This window comes from Exophiala xenobiotica (genome assembly GCF_000835505.1).
Source record: "Exophiala xenobiotica strain CBS 118157 unplaced genomic scaffold supercont1.3, whole genome shotgun sequence".
Lineage (NCBI taxonomy): Eukaryota > Fungi > Ascomycota > Eurotiomycetes > Chaetothyriales > Herpotrichiellaceae > Exophiala > Exophiala xenobiotica.
In genome coordinates, this window is record NW_013562492.1 from 3,852,110 (window position 1) to 3,864,815 (window position 12,706).

At 52.5% G+C, this 12,706-nt stretch overlaps 4 protein-coding genes across 6 annotated transcripts; 1 reads left to right on the forward strand and 3 right to left on the reverse strand.

Annotated features, from left to right (window-relative positions):
* Positions 1-269: 269 nt before the first annotated feature.
* PV05_05687 lies at positions 270-5,577 on the reverse strand. Of its 3 annotated transcripts, none has more exons than XM_013462218.1 (4): positions 5,108-5,577; positions 4,457-4,819; positions 4,385-4,406; positions 270-4,321 (listed from the first exon to the last, which is right to left on the reverse strand). In XM_013462218.1, the coding sequence occupies exons 1-4, from the start codon at positions 5,346-5,348 to the stop codon at positions 712-714; spliced, it is 4,236 nt and encodes a 1,411-aa protein (XP_013317672.1). In that variant the 5' UTR covers positions 5,349-5,577; the 3' UTR covers positions 270-711. The 3 variants fall into 3 exon arrangements, with proteins under 3 accessions (XP_013317672.1, XP_013317671.1, XP_013317670.1); XM_013462217.1 differs by having other exon boundaries at positions 4,880-5,577; XM_013462216.1 differs by having other exon boundaries at positions 4,457-5,577.
* A 158-nt stretch (positions 5,578-5,735) lies between these two features.
* On the forward strand, positions 5,736-9,154 carry PV05_05688 (uncharacterized protein). Its single transcript, XM_013462219.1, has 2 exons — positions 5,736-5,927; positions 5,988-9,154. The coding sequence occupies exons 1-2, from the start codon at positions 5,823-5,825 to the stop codon at positions 8,952-8,954; spliced, it is 3,072 nt and encodes a 1,023-aa protein (XP_013317673.1). The 5' UTR covers positions 5,736-5,822; the 3' UTR covers positions 8,955-9,154.
* A 20-nt stretch (positions 9,155-9,174) lies between these two features.
* On the reverse strand, positions 9,175-11,369 carry PV05_05689 (glucose-6-phosphate isomerase). Its single transcript, XM_013462220.1, has 3 exons — positions 11,254-11,369; positions 10,598-11,131; positions 9,175-10,550 (listed from the first exon to the last, which is right to left on the reverse strand). Exons 2-3 carry the CDS (start codon positions 11,095-11,097, stop codon positions 9,392-9,394), a joined length of 1,659 nt encoding a protein of 552 aa, XP_013317674.1. The 5' UTR covers positions 11,098-11,131; positions 11,254-11,369; the 3' UTR covers positions 9,175-9,391.
* A 451-nt stretch (positions 11,370-11,820) lies between these two features.
* Positions 11,821-12,598, reverse strand: PV05_05690 (uncharacterized protein; the record flags this gene model as incomplete). Its single annotated transcript, XM_013462221.1, has 2 exons — positions 11,821-12,260; positions 12,382-12,598. The coding sequence occupies 2 exons, from the start codon at positions 12,596-12,598 to the stop codon at positions 11,821-11,823; spliced, it is 657 nt and encodes a 218-aa protein (XP_013317675.1).
* Between the last annotated feature and the right edge of the window lie 108 nt (positions 12,599-12,706).

A 12,706-nucleotide genomic window follows, 5' to 3' on the forward strand; every position in this document is an offset into this window, starting at 1 on the left:
CGAATTGCTGAGCCACGGTATCTTCAGGAACCAGTTGATTAGAGTGAGCAGAACGGTCGCTGTTGCCATGCTCGCGTGGCATTGGCTGCCAACGCTGAATCACTCCCCGGAGGATAGACACCCTTTGAGAAGACCTTGCGAGTGAAAAAGGATGATGTTGAAAGCTGTTCCTCAGGGAGTGGAATCATGGTAACAGGGATTTGCAGGTACTACCGACTACCGTACAGCAGAAGCGCAAGCAGAAACAAGATGGGCGGTCAAAGACTTGGTGCTATAGATTTTTACATTCAAAATGTCTTTGGTAGACACCAAATGCATGTTACAAGCAATACTCTGACAGACTGCGCGTCCCATCTATACATGATCCGCTCTATGGACTCTTTGCATGTGCAGTTAATCATTACGCCCCTCGCCCCTCAAAGCATGTGCCTGTTCCACGTTCTTTATAGTTGTCGTCGCCCGCAAAACACGGAGCCAACCAGTACAAATTGTCGTCCCAAGCCTGGCTTCAGCCAACGTTAAAAGCTGATTAACATCGACCCAAAACTTGAAACAGCCACCCAAGTACACATGTTCCGGCTTCATACCATGTTCTGTACAATTCGCAACCCTGTCGCTAAGTCTTCCTGCACTGGCTCGTCAAAACGGTCGTCTAGAACCATCATCAGGAAACAATTGCAGATGGCGTGCACGATGTTCCGTTCGTAGTGATCACTGCTCCTCTGTCGTGGTGGCGTTTGAGTCGGTGGCAGTAACGTCGCGAGGGGACAGCGGTTCTGTATCCGCGTTGTCGTTCACGTCCTGGACACCATGACCACTCGGGCCCTCGTCCTCATTGTCATTCACGACCCATTCTCCTTCCAAGTCCTCACCACGCTCATGCCTCTGCTTTGCGGCCTCACTCTGCAAATAGCTGGCTCTTCTTTCCGCCTCCTGCTCATGCTTCTCACTCACATTTACAGCAAGGAAACTCTTCGGGAGCTGGACCGTATTGAACTTCGCCTTCAGCGTCGATATGACCTCTTTCCAGTCCTGATGATTTGTTAACGAGCGCCTCGGTGCCGATCCAATGGCGTGTTTCGAGTCAAGAGATACGTCGAGAGGGTCGATGGTATGGCACCCCGGCGAGATGGAAATGCGTATCGAATAGGTCGACTCTGCAGTGTCAGCATCCTTGGCCTCGTACAGTTCGAAACAAATCTGAGAGAGATAGTCCAGCTCGGGAATGGTGGAGCGCTTGATCTTGGTGTGAATTCCACCTTCCATGATGCAGTTGAGAAGTGTGTAGATGTGAGATTCCTTGGTGAAATAGATGAACGACTTGGCGTCGCCCGAAGCTTGGAGCTCTTCGAGATCGTCTACAATCTCTCGAAGGAGTGGAAGCGATGTCAGAAGGCCAATCTCCAGTTTCTCCTCGTCACTGATGCCGTATTCTTGTGGTCCGATGTAGTCAAACAGAATTTTGCTGTATCGATACAATTCTCTCAACCGACCGAGGCGTTGATCGAGGCTGGATTTGGTCTCGGGAGGTCCACTGAACAGCTTGAAGTAGGAAGCACCTTGTTCCCACGAATACAAGGGCGGAGCCGGCACTGGCTGCTTGAGGACTGATTGCCTCCTCAACCCAATCTTTTGAGCGAAAGAGTGCTTGTCGGTGAGGCTACCTGCGGCAGAGACGATGCTCTCCTGACGGCTTTTACTGACAGGAGAAGCCGACCCCTCGACGTGCTCTGACTCCGGCGGACTAGCTGACAACGCAAGGCCTTCCTCCCTTGCCATCTCATCCAACAGCGACTGACTCGGGGTGAAGACCCATTCAAGGAATTGCTTGTTGTGAAGTGCATCATACTTCATGGTGTCGTACAACTCGGAAATCTTGCTGGGGTCGGCCTTCTCGGTGTCGCAAAATTCGGTGAACAACTTCTCCCAGCGCTCCTTGAAAAGTTCTGCGTCTTCTCCGGTGCACCATCTGGATTGTATCGAGGCAACAGTGACGGTGTCTTTGTTTGTGTCTTTGGAATCTGGAGAGCCGTTCAATGCAGCTAGCGAAGCAGCGGCGCCCGTCGTAAGCTTCTTGAAATTGTGTCTCATGACTCTCCGATGGAATTTGAGCAGATCAATCACATTGTGCATGACAACGAATGGCGATGCAACATCCTTTGGCCATGCGAATGCCTCCGGAACATTGCCTTCCCGAAGAAGGTGCTTAAGCTTCTTCTTCACCTTGTCCATGACATCCTTGGCAGCGTTCGAGTCGTCCAGAAGATCCTTCCTGACCTGAATGAAATCTTCTGCGATATCTTGGCGATCGAGGAACGCAGCAGTCCATATTTGCGCACTGGTCTTGACCCGTTTCTCGGAGCTTGTGAATATGCGGACATCGTTGAAAACCTCTCTATTGAGCAACTTGAAGTCGTCGCGCATATTGGCTCCGAGATCCTGGGACTGATAGCGAGCTGAGTGGGTAGGCTCTCCTCCCCACTTCATGACTAGCTGCAGCTTGTCCAGGACAAGATCATTTTCTGCTGCTGAGAATCGAGAAAAGGTTGCTCCGGATATAGAGTCGCTTCTGGTCTGAAGTCGGCGCAGCTGGGCTGTATCTCTGGTTTCTGATATTGAGCTGGAACGTTCCGCAAGTGGTGACTCTGAGATCTGGAATGGTTCCGTCTCGGATATCGACAACACAGACGGACTACTAGGATGCGCAGCGACATTGGTATTGGCCGACATCTCCTCTGGTCTTCGCTTTCGAAACATGGGTTTGATCTGCACTTTGGTGCCAGGCTGTGAGCCCTTCTTGGCAAGCGCAACTCGCAAATTGTGCAATTTATCCGGATCTTCAAGATGGTCCCGCTGCGCAATTTTCACTGCTGCCTCGACACTGGCCAAAGCGGCTTCACCTTTCAACAGCACCTCTTCGTGATGGCCCTTCAGGAGATCAGCAAAGACCTGGGAGTGGGCCGTGAATTTGATCTTCTGCTTTGGCGTTCTATCCGCGTGTCGAATGACCGTAACAAATCCCTTCAACTTCCACGAGTGTTTTGAGCTAGGCATGGGAGCTGGTGCCTCCTGCTCTCGAGCAGATGGTAAACTCTCGTTCTCAGTTGCGCTCGTCGGCGCCGTGTTCACAATTGGTGGTGGGAGACTTTCTATATTTTCTGCGGCATTTGGCATCGCCAAGGCATTGGGATGCCTCTCCAAGCTGGGAGGTGAGCTCAACGGTGTGGTCATGGTAGACGATTTCGGAGAGCCTGCGGCAGTTACAGAGTGGTGCCGGTTGGAATGAGGCAAGTGTTGAGACAGCTTGGTCATGCTTGGAGATTTCAGGATCGTCTTCAATGCTGAGCGATGGGAGTGGCTCGTGCCTTGGCGGCGGGCTGGAAGGTCGTCGCTTGATTCGGCAGGTAGCTCGTCCAGCATGCCATTTTCCTGCTTGAACTTCTCGGAGACGAACATGCCTCGCAGGATTTTGGCGCAATCATTGTAATAGTCTTCATTGTCTTTGACGAAACTCCATCCGTTAACGTCGATGATGTAGCTGGCATTGCCGGTCCGCAACATATCGAAGCCACAGATGCGTTGGCCGAAAGCTCGAGCAACCTTTGCTGCTATATCCCGTTCGGCATCGTTGAGTTTCGTCACATACCTAAGCTCCTTTCCGTGGGTGTTTCGACGAACCAACCCATCCACCACGGGCGACTTCCTTGTCTCTGCGTGGCAGTAGTCAGGGCCGACAGTGTAGGCTTTGACGTCTTCAGCATTTTCCGTCCTGAGAAATTGTTCATAGATGTAGCTGCTATTCGGTTCCGTGATGGATCGAGGCACGTTCAGATTAGGATCGTACTCGGAGGATTTGTTGCCTATCTTTCTGAAAAGCCTTCTTGCTCCACCGTCCTGAGATCGGGGGAAATAAATGATGACGTTGTGGTCTTCTCCATTGACAGGCTTTTCAACAAAAGGCTTCTTGAGAGATTTCCCGTCCACGACAATGGTATCACCCTCGTCTGTTAGCTCGACCGATTTAGTTATAGGGGTACCACCGCCTGTGCCATCTTCGGGGCCTTCCAGTACGACACCAGTCATGTTGTAGACATGTTGGGCAAGCTCAGGGGATTCTAGCCTTGGTCCACCGTCTCGATTGACTTCGATGCGCCTCGGTGTGGGAATCTGCATGTGGTCCAAAATTTTCAGGCACAATCGGCGATCCCAGAGAACCTTTTGCATAGGCAAGTCATTGACAACGAAAGGCTTTCGCAGTTTGACGTATGCAATGGCTTTGTCGAGAGGAAACCCATCGGAGAAAAAGGATATGAGGAAATCACTGTCAAGATCAGCGGCCAAACATTCCTGTTGCTGTCAAAGTTGGCTCAGTGCCTTGACGTACCATATAGGCCAGTTCTCGACGTCTGAAAGCGTTAGCAGCATTCGACGAATTCAGAAGCGTCAGAGCACTCACCCTCGTCGAGGATTGCCTTGTCCCCGAAGACGATAACTTCAAAGTCGCCATCACCTTGAAGACGAGTCAAGATCTGGCGACTGGGTCGGCTGCGGGCTTTGACGTCGAGTGCACAGACTCCGATTCTCCCCATGGATACCTTGCTCTCGGTACTCGCAGCGTCGTTCTTGGAGGGCCCAGTGCCACTGAGGCGCCGACTAGAAGAAATTGAGCGTGGTTTGGGGACTCGCGGGACTCTGTTGGGCAAGATGGTCTCGGAAATATCGGGCCTCGGTATAGATCCCAGGGTTTGGCCGGCAGGAATAGAGGTATCACTCTTGGTAGCGGACGAAGGGGACGTGACCTGAGAAGACAAGGTTGACACTATATCTGACTGATTAGGAATGCTTGGATTGAAGGCAGGAGGCGAAAGCAGGGGCAGACCTGGGGCTTTTGAGGTGGAGGCCGTGGTGACCACGGTCCGGTCGTAGCCCGTCGTAGAAGTCTGAGCAGTAGGTGAGGCGCCAAATAAGGCCCTATCTCCATCGAGACTCTTGAGCGAAGCGGGTGGACTTCTGGCGTCATCCTCGGATCTTCTCTGAGACCTCGGGGAGTTCAAAGAGGTGGACAAGCGCCTGTCTGCGAGGGGCTTGGAGATGGGAGGCGGCATACTTATGCTAGAACGGTCGGCCGAAGCCTTGGTGGTCTCGGTGTGGGCAGCCTTGCGGACATCAGGATTCTTGTGAGCGGCCAGCAGCGAATGAGTTGAAGGAGTGCGGCCGTTGGGGAAATGAGGTCTAGAAGAAGTAGACGATGAAGCACCGGAATGAACCGCAGTCAGAGAAGCAGTATCGTCCAAAGCATTGTCGGAATTGCTGGTTGGAGTCCGCCTAAGAGGCGCGGATTGGTCCATTTTGCCTGTCGAAGTTATATTCAGATATGTCCAGGATAGCAATAGCCAAGGCAAGCCCAACAATCAAGGATTAGTAGAAGGCCGAATACAGCGTTGATCGAAGCGAATGACCGTAGGAAAGGAGCACCGATAAGTGTATCAAATTTACATGTTGGAAGACTGATACCAAGATAGTAGAGAAGAATCGATCTGGACACCTGGAGGGGCAGAAAGAATGGGTAGAAGAAGCTGGAGTCAGTGCTGGACCTGCCCGCCGCCCGCTGCCAATATTATTGTTGAATATTCCTCCCGCTCCCCCCGACGTCATCCGCCGTCAAATCGCAGCCGACGAAAAAAATAATTTATTGTTTCCCATTTGGGAATCGTTCAGTTCATTGCAAAGAGCGAGCCACCTCGATCACCATCAACAGCGTACTGCAGCGCACACCTCAGTCAAGACTTTCTCAGAGGGCCCTGTGCCATGCTCTTGTTGATATGGAGGATCCCGTCGAATTTCCCCTCGCAAAGAGACAGCGACGTGAAGATGCTGTCGCCGAGAGAAAGCATCCAACGAGTTCGCGACTGTTTTCTCCGTTCAGAGTACGTTTTCTCCCCTTCAACCAAAGGGACTTATTTTCTCTGACCATGGTTCTTCGCTAGACGTTAGGTTTGGTTTCTCCGACCAGTGTCCCCTTCACTTCCGTCTCCCTGGGAAAGACGACCTTCCAGATCACCACATCCGTCGGCAATGCCCTGCAAACGTACGACCTGCGCAGAGGTCTGAACCTCGTTTTCCTCAGTCGTCCACAATGTCCCCGTCCGATTACCGCCACATACGCATACCGCGATCGAGTCTTTGTCGCTTGGGGCGGATCGCAGCCCGACGCTCCGAGAGGCGTCTGGGTATTCAAGCGCGGGAGATTGGTTGGAGAACTGGATCTGGGCGATACCCATCCTCAAGAGGTTGGACAGATACTGGTGCTTGGATCGTGGGTTGTGGGTTGTGGAAAAGAAGCCATAGAGGTCTGGAAAACCGACTCTTACGAACATTATACTACAATTCTGCCATCCACACCGCCTGCCACCAGCAATTCTCGGGCAGTTTTCTCGGGTCAGATCTGTACGCTGCCAACACTTCTCAACAAGGTCCTTGTAGGGAGAAGAGATGGCCTCATTGAAGTTTACAATGTCAGCACCGGAAGGTTGGTTCATACAGTCCTTGCACCATCTGCCAGCTCTGGCTCGGTGACTGCGCTTGCACCAGCCCCGGCCTTATGTCTGCTAGCGGTCGCCTACGCGGATGGCTCTTTGATCATCCTCGACGTCGAATCGGATGAAGAAGTTTTACAATTGCGTCAAAAGAACACTAGGAAGCCCATCACCTCAATTAGCTTCCGCAGCGATGGCATGGGGGCAGGCGAAGATGGTCGCATACCGGGCGTCATGGCCACCTCGAGCATTGAGAGCGGAGATATAACACTATGGGACCTCAACCGAGGTGGCAAGGTGGCCGGAGTAGTTCGAGGAGCCCACGAAATTTCTGCCGTTGGTCAAGCGACAGGGGTCAACAAGGTCGAATTCCTGCCCGGACAGCCCGTACTGGTCTCCTCTGGCTTGGACAATGCTTTGAGATCCTGGGTGTTCGACGAAAGCCCTTTCTCCTCTACTCCACGGCCCCTGCACTCACGGAGCGGACACGCTGCTTCCATTAACAAGCTCAAATTCCTGCCCGCTTCATCGGATGGATCAGACGCAGCAGGTAAATGGCTCCTCTCTGCCAGTCGGGATCGAAGTCTGTGGGGGTTCAGCCTGCGGCGAGACGGACAGAGCACTGAGCTAAGCCAAGGCGACGTCAAGCACAAGGCTCGAAAGACCGGGCTTCTCTCTGATGATGTTGCTGGAGTGGAAGAGTTCAAAGCTCCACCAATCATCGACATGGCTTGTTCTTTGAATCGAGATGGCGGAATGGGTGCGGTAGGTGGTCCCGTGTGGTCCAACGCAAAGAATGCAAGTGCCGAAGAAACCAGCGCGACTGGTTGGGAGAGCATCATCACGGCTCATGCTGACGACCGCTTCGCAAGGACGTGGTCTTGGGGCAGGAAGAAGGCAGGCAGATGGTCATTCGAGACGGGTGATCACAAGCCCGTGACAAGCGTTGCCATCACTGCTTGTGGAACCTTTGCTATAATCGGTTCCGCTGGTGGCAACTTGGACATGTTCAACTTGCAATCCGGTGTCCATCGTCAACGATATCCTCCTCGCCTGACCCCTGCTCAGCTCAAACAGTTCAAACAACAAGCTCAATCGGAAGAGAACGTGTCTGTCCCGCAAGGTCACCGCGATTCGATCACTGGTATCGTTGTTGACAACCTCAATCGCACGATGGTGTCCACCAGTCTCGATGGATCTATTATTTTCTGGGAATTCTCAACAGGAAAAATCCTTGAGAGACGTATTGACACTGATGCCATCCCTACAGCAACCCGGTACAACCCGGTGTCCGGTTTGTTGGCATTGTCTTGCGACGACCTGTGCATCCGTATTCTCGACATTGAGACGCGAAAAATCGTCCGCGAATTATGGGGTTGTGTCGGCTCAATCTACGACTACTGTTTCTCGCATGATGGTCGCTGGATCGTCGCTTGCTCAATGGATTCGGTCATTCGAGTCTTCGACCTAGCGACAGGCCATCTGATCGATGCTCTCAAAACAGCAACATGTACGAGCATCGCCTTCTCCCACACCGGCGAATTTCTAGCCACAACACACGCCGGGAGCGCCGGCATACATATCTGGACCAACAAGGCTCTATTTGCGCACATATCGACACGGCAAATTGACGACGTCAGAGGAGTCATCGACCTCACCGAGACCGCTGTGTTCCAAGCCGCCAGCCACCTGGCCATTACAGAGACCGGGGAGTCGATGGACGACGAACAGGTCGACGGCCTCGACACCACTTCCGCCATGGACCAACTAGACCAACGTCTCTTGACCCTCTCCATCGTCCCTCAATCACGCTGGCAAACACTGCTCAACCTCGACAGCATCCGCGAGCGAAACAAGCCCATCCAGCCGCCCGAGAAGCCCAAGGCTGCGCCCTTCTTCCTCGGATCGGCTCTGACCAACACCTCCACCAAAGGCGCGGATCCATCCTCAAACATGACCGCAGACACCGACGGGATGATCGAAGACGCCGAGCGTTCCCGCATCTCTCGTCTCGCCTTGTCCTCCTCGAGGGCGTCACAGTCACATTCCCAACTCTCCTCCCTGCTCGAAACATTCACGCCATCACCTTCCGCAACAGACCCATCCGCACTATCCGAATACTTGACCACTCTTCCCCCCTCCGCCGCAGACCTGGAGATCCGCAGCTTGACGCTCCCGGAGATGCCGCTGTTCGTGCGCGCCTTGACGGCGCAGCTCAAATCGCGCCGCAGTTTCGAGCTGGTGAATACGTGGATGAGCGTGTTCCTCAAGATCCACGGCGATTTTGTCGCCGACGTGCCCGATCTTAGCGATGCCGTGCGTGGGTGGAGAGCCGTCATGCAGGCAGAGGAGGAGAGATTGAGCCGTCTTGTCGGGTACACGAGGGGTATTGTCGATTTTTTGAGAAGTGCCAGGTAAAGTCGGTTGGGCACGTGATAGAGGTTCACAAGGCCATTAGTACAATCATTGATGACCAAGCCCGCTCGGTTTGCCAGTGTCCCGGTTTGTAAAAAGGCTCGTCTGATGTGTGGCCGTAGGATGCTGTGCAGCGCTGCAACTCGAGTAGTAGATCTTGTTTTTGCTAGCTTCGTGATGCTTTGGAAGCACAGCGACGAACCAGAATAAGGAAAAGACCATATATCTGCGAGCAATTGGATGTATATTCACGTTTTATGGATCTCGTAAAGCTTCGTGACCGCTACGATGCGAACTGCTACAGAAATATGTTATAGTGAAGGGGCAATTCCAACAAGCTTACAGGGTCATGGTGCATGCTCCTGACTCAAAGCCACGTCTTCCCTGTTTTCCTATGCAGTGGCCATCTAACAGCTTGAAAGAAGCATGGGGGTTGGTGTCTATTTCAGACCATTCTTGGCCTTGAAAGCAGCCAGTAGGCCGGCAGTCGAGGAGTCGTGGTCGTTTCCGGCACCTTCAGTCTCGAGTTCTTTTTGGATCTTCTTAGCCAGCACCTTGCCCAATTCGACACCCCACTGGTCGAAGCTGTTGATGTTCCAGATGATACCCTCTGTGAAGACCATGTGCTCGTAATAAGCAATCAGCGCACCGAGAGTGCCTGGAGTGATCATTTCGGCCAAGATGTTGGTCGTCGGTCGGTTGCCCAAAAAGGTCTTGTGAGCAACCAACTCATCTGGGGCACCCTCAGCTTTGACTTCATCAGGGGTCTTGCCGACCATGAGAGCTTCAGCTTGAGCGAGGAAGTTGGATGCCAGCATTCTCTGGTGCAGTCCGCCTTCGACGGGATTGTGAGACTTAGCGGCCAAGATGAAGTCGGTGGGGATGAGTTTGGTGCCCTGATGCAGCAGCTGGAAGAACGAGTGCTGTGCATTGGTGGCCGGTTCACCGAAGAAGATGGAACCGGTCGTGTACTTGACGTAGTCGCCTGTTCGAGTGACTGCCTTGCCATTAGACTCCATGGTCAATTGTTGCAGGTAGGCAGGGAATCGGTGCATGTATTGGTCGAAAGGTGCAACAAGGTGAGTTTGGGCGCCAAAGAAGTCAGAGTACCAGACACTAAGCAGGCCGCCAATGACTGGAATGTTCTCATGGAGAGGGGCAGTCCTGAAATGGTTGTCCATGGCATGAGCGCCGGCAAGGAACTGGTGGAAGTTGTCATAACCAATGTACAAGCACACTGACAAGCCAATTGCAGACCAGACCGAGTATCGTCCTCCGACCCAGCTTTCAAAGCCGAACATGTTCTTGGTATCAATTCCAAACTTAGAGACCTCCTCAGAGTTGGTAGACAGAGCCACGAAATGCTTTGCAATGTCAGACTCCTTTGCAGACTGCAAGAACCATTTCTTGGCCGTGTTGGCATTGGTGGTTGTTTCTGCCGTTGTGAAGGTCTTGGAGGCAATGAGGAAGAGGGTAGTCTCTGGGTCGGAGTCTTTGAGAGCTTCTGCGATATGTGTTCCGTCAATGTTGGAGACGAAGTGCAGTTTCATGTTTCTGTCGCCATAAGGCTTCAGGGCCTCGGAGACCATGACTGGGCCACTACACAGTGTCAGCTGAGCGCCATCAGTTCTTGGAATTGCGCTTACAGATCAGAACCACCAATACCGATGTTGATGATGGTGGTTAACTTCTTGCCGGTATAGCCCTTCCATTCACCACTGCGAATTTGTTCCGAGAACTCCTTCATGTGTTCCAGGACCGAATTGGTCTCTTCCACGACGCTCTTGCCATCAACAGCCATGGGTTGGTTTGTGACATTCCGCAGGGCCACGTGGTAGACGGCTCTCTTCTCAGTAAAGTTGATCTTGTCGCCAGCAAACATCGCATCTCTTGTTTGTTCCAGGTTGGCCTCCTTGGCGAGATTGACGAGGAGCTTGAGGGTCTCCTCGGTCAGGAAGTTCTTGGAAAAGTCGAATAAGAGTTCACTATTGTCCGCGTCGTTTTTAAAGACTCTCTTGAACTTCTCGAACCGTTGAGGATCTTGCTGGAAGTATTCCTTGAGGACGATGTTACGGCCAACGTCGTTGTGGTGCTCGACGAGGGCTTGCCACGCTTTGAGCTCGGTGGCTTGAGAAAAGCCTGGCATTTTGAAGAGATTGTCACGGATGTTCGTAGGGATTCTGGAAGTTTGTGAAGGTCAGTAAGTGGGCAATGAGGAAAGTTGTTGTCTGAAGTATGGAGAGGTGAAACTCGGGGTGCCGCGGGACTGCGTCGAAGAGATGGATTGTTTCAGCAGACTTACATTGAAGTGGTCTCGAATGAAGCAGAAGCTGAAGAACGAGTTCGGCAGGATTCAGCTGTGGGATGTGGTGAAGCGGAGAGTGTGTTGGACGACTCACCTTTTTTCTTCAATTGTTAGACGCTGGCAGAAATGAGAAATGGAGGGGCAGTTCCGGAGAAACAATGATGCCATCCAACAATTGGTTGGAGTGTGCGGCAACAACTGGTGGGCGGACGCTGAGCTTCAGCTGCTTCTCGCTTCACGCTTCTCGCTACGGAGTACTCGTACAGCTTATGAGACATGCGTATGTAATCCAGCTGCCCCACCATCACCTTCCACTGCAACTACCTCTTCTGTATATCAAGCCCAGTCAGCGGCTTGGGGATGATTAAGTCGTCAAATGCAGGAAGCGCAGAAAATCATCGACGAGGATACCGACCACAGTAGCTTTCAGGGTATCTTATGCGTGGTTACATAACCGATCCAACTCACTCAGCCTTGCCTCCTCCCTATGCGATTATTACTCGTCAGGAAGCTTTCTTTCCAGTGGCTAACACAACAGACCCTCTTCTCCAACCCTCTCATTTCTTACAGCAGCAGAGTACACATGAAGATCAGGCAATTGAGAGCGAACAAAGATGCCGAAGCTTGGCCCTGCAGACCAGAAGCATCGCCCTTGTACCCGCTGATTGGAGGACTGATAGTGGCAGACGGAGGCTTGGTGGCGTTCAACGTCATGTTGGAGGTCGGAAGGACACCGGTAGCGTTGGCGACTGAGAGGGTCGAAGTTGTGGTGTTCAATGCCACCGTGGTGGTGTTGCCATACGAAGCGACAGAGCTGGTAATAGGAAGGCCAGTAGTGGAGCTGGTCAGGGCGCAAGAAGAGGTTGTGGCGCTGACGGTAATGGTGTTGGTCGTGGTCGATGTAATGGTAGTGGTAGTGGACGGTACTGATGTAGTCGTGCTATTGTAGTCGTCATCGTAGTTGTCCTCATACCGGCAATTGAAAGAAGCACGTCGTTTCCCATCTGTAGAAATGCACTGGTTGGCAGTAGAAGAGCAGTTGAAACCGGACGGGCACGCATCTGGAGCGAGTTAGAAATCAAGAAATCAACGAAGACATGATGGAAAAGGGTCTGGTGCACTCACAAGCATTTGAGCAGCAAGTCTCGCCAGCCTTCGGGTTGTAGCAAGTATTGGAACCGCATTGGACGTAATCAGTCCCACAGCCAGTGCAGCTGCCGTTTTGACTTGGAGCGCAGTTTTCGTAGCGAGGATGCCTGCTGCCACCGTACCCTGAGTGTGCCGAACATTGAACGGCAGCCGCCAACAATGCAGCGATGGCGAAGGTAATGGAGGAGCGCATAGTGCTGGTTATTAGTTGCGGTGAGTCTTGTATCTGTATAAGACAAGTGCTTTGGAAACGAATGTCTCGGGCGAAAGCTCGATGGTGAGGGAGAGGGACAGATATGAA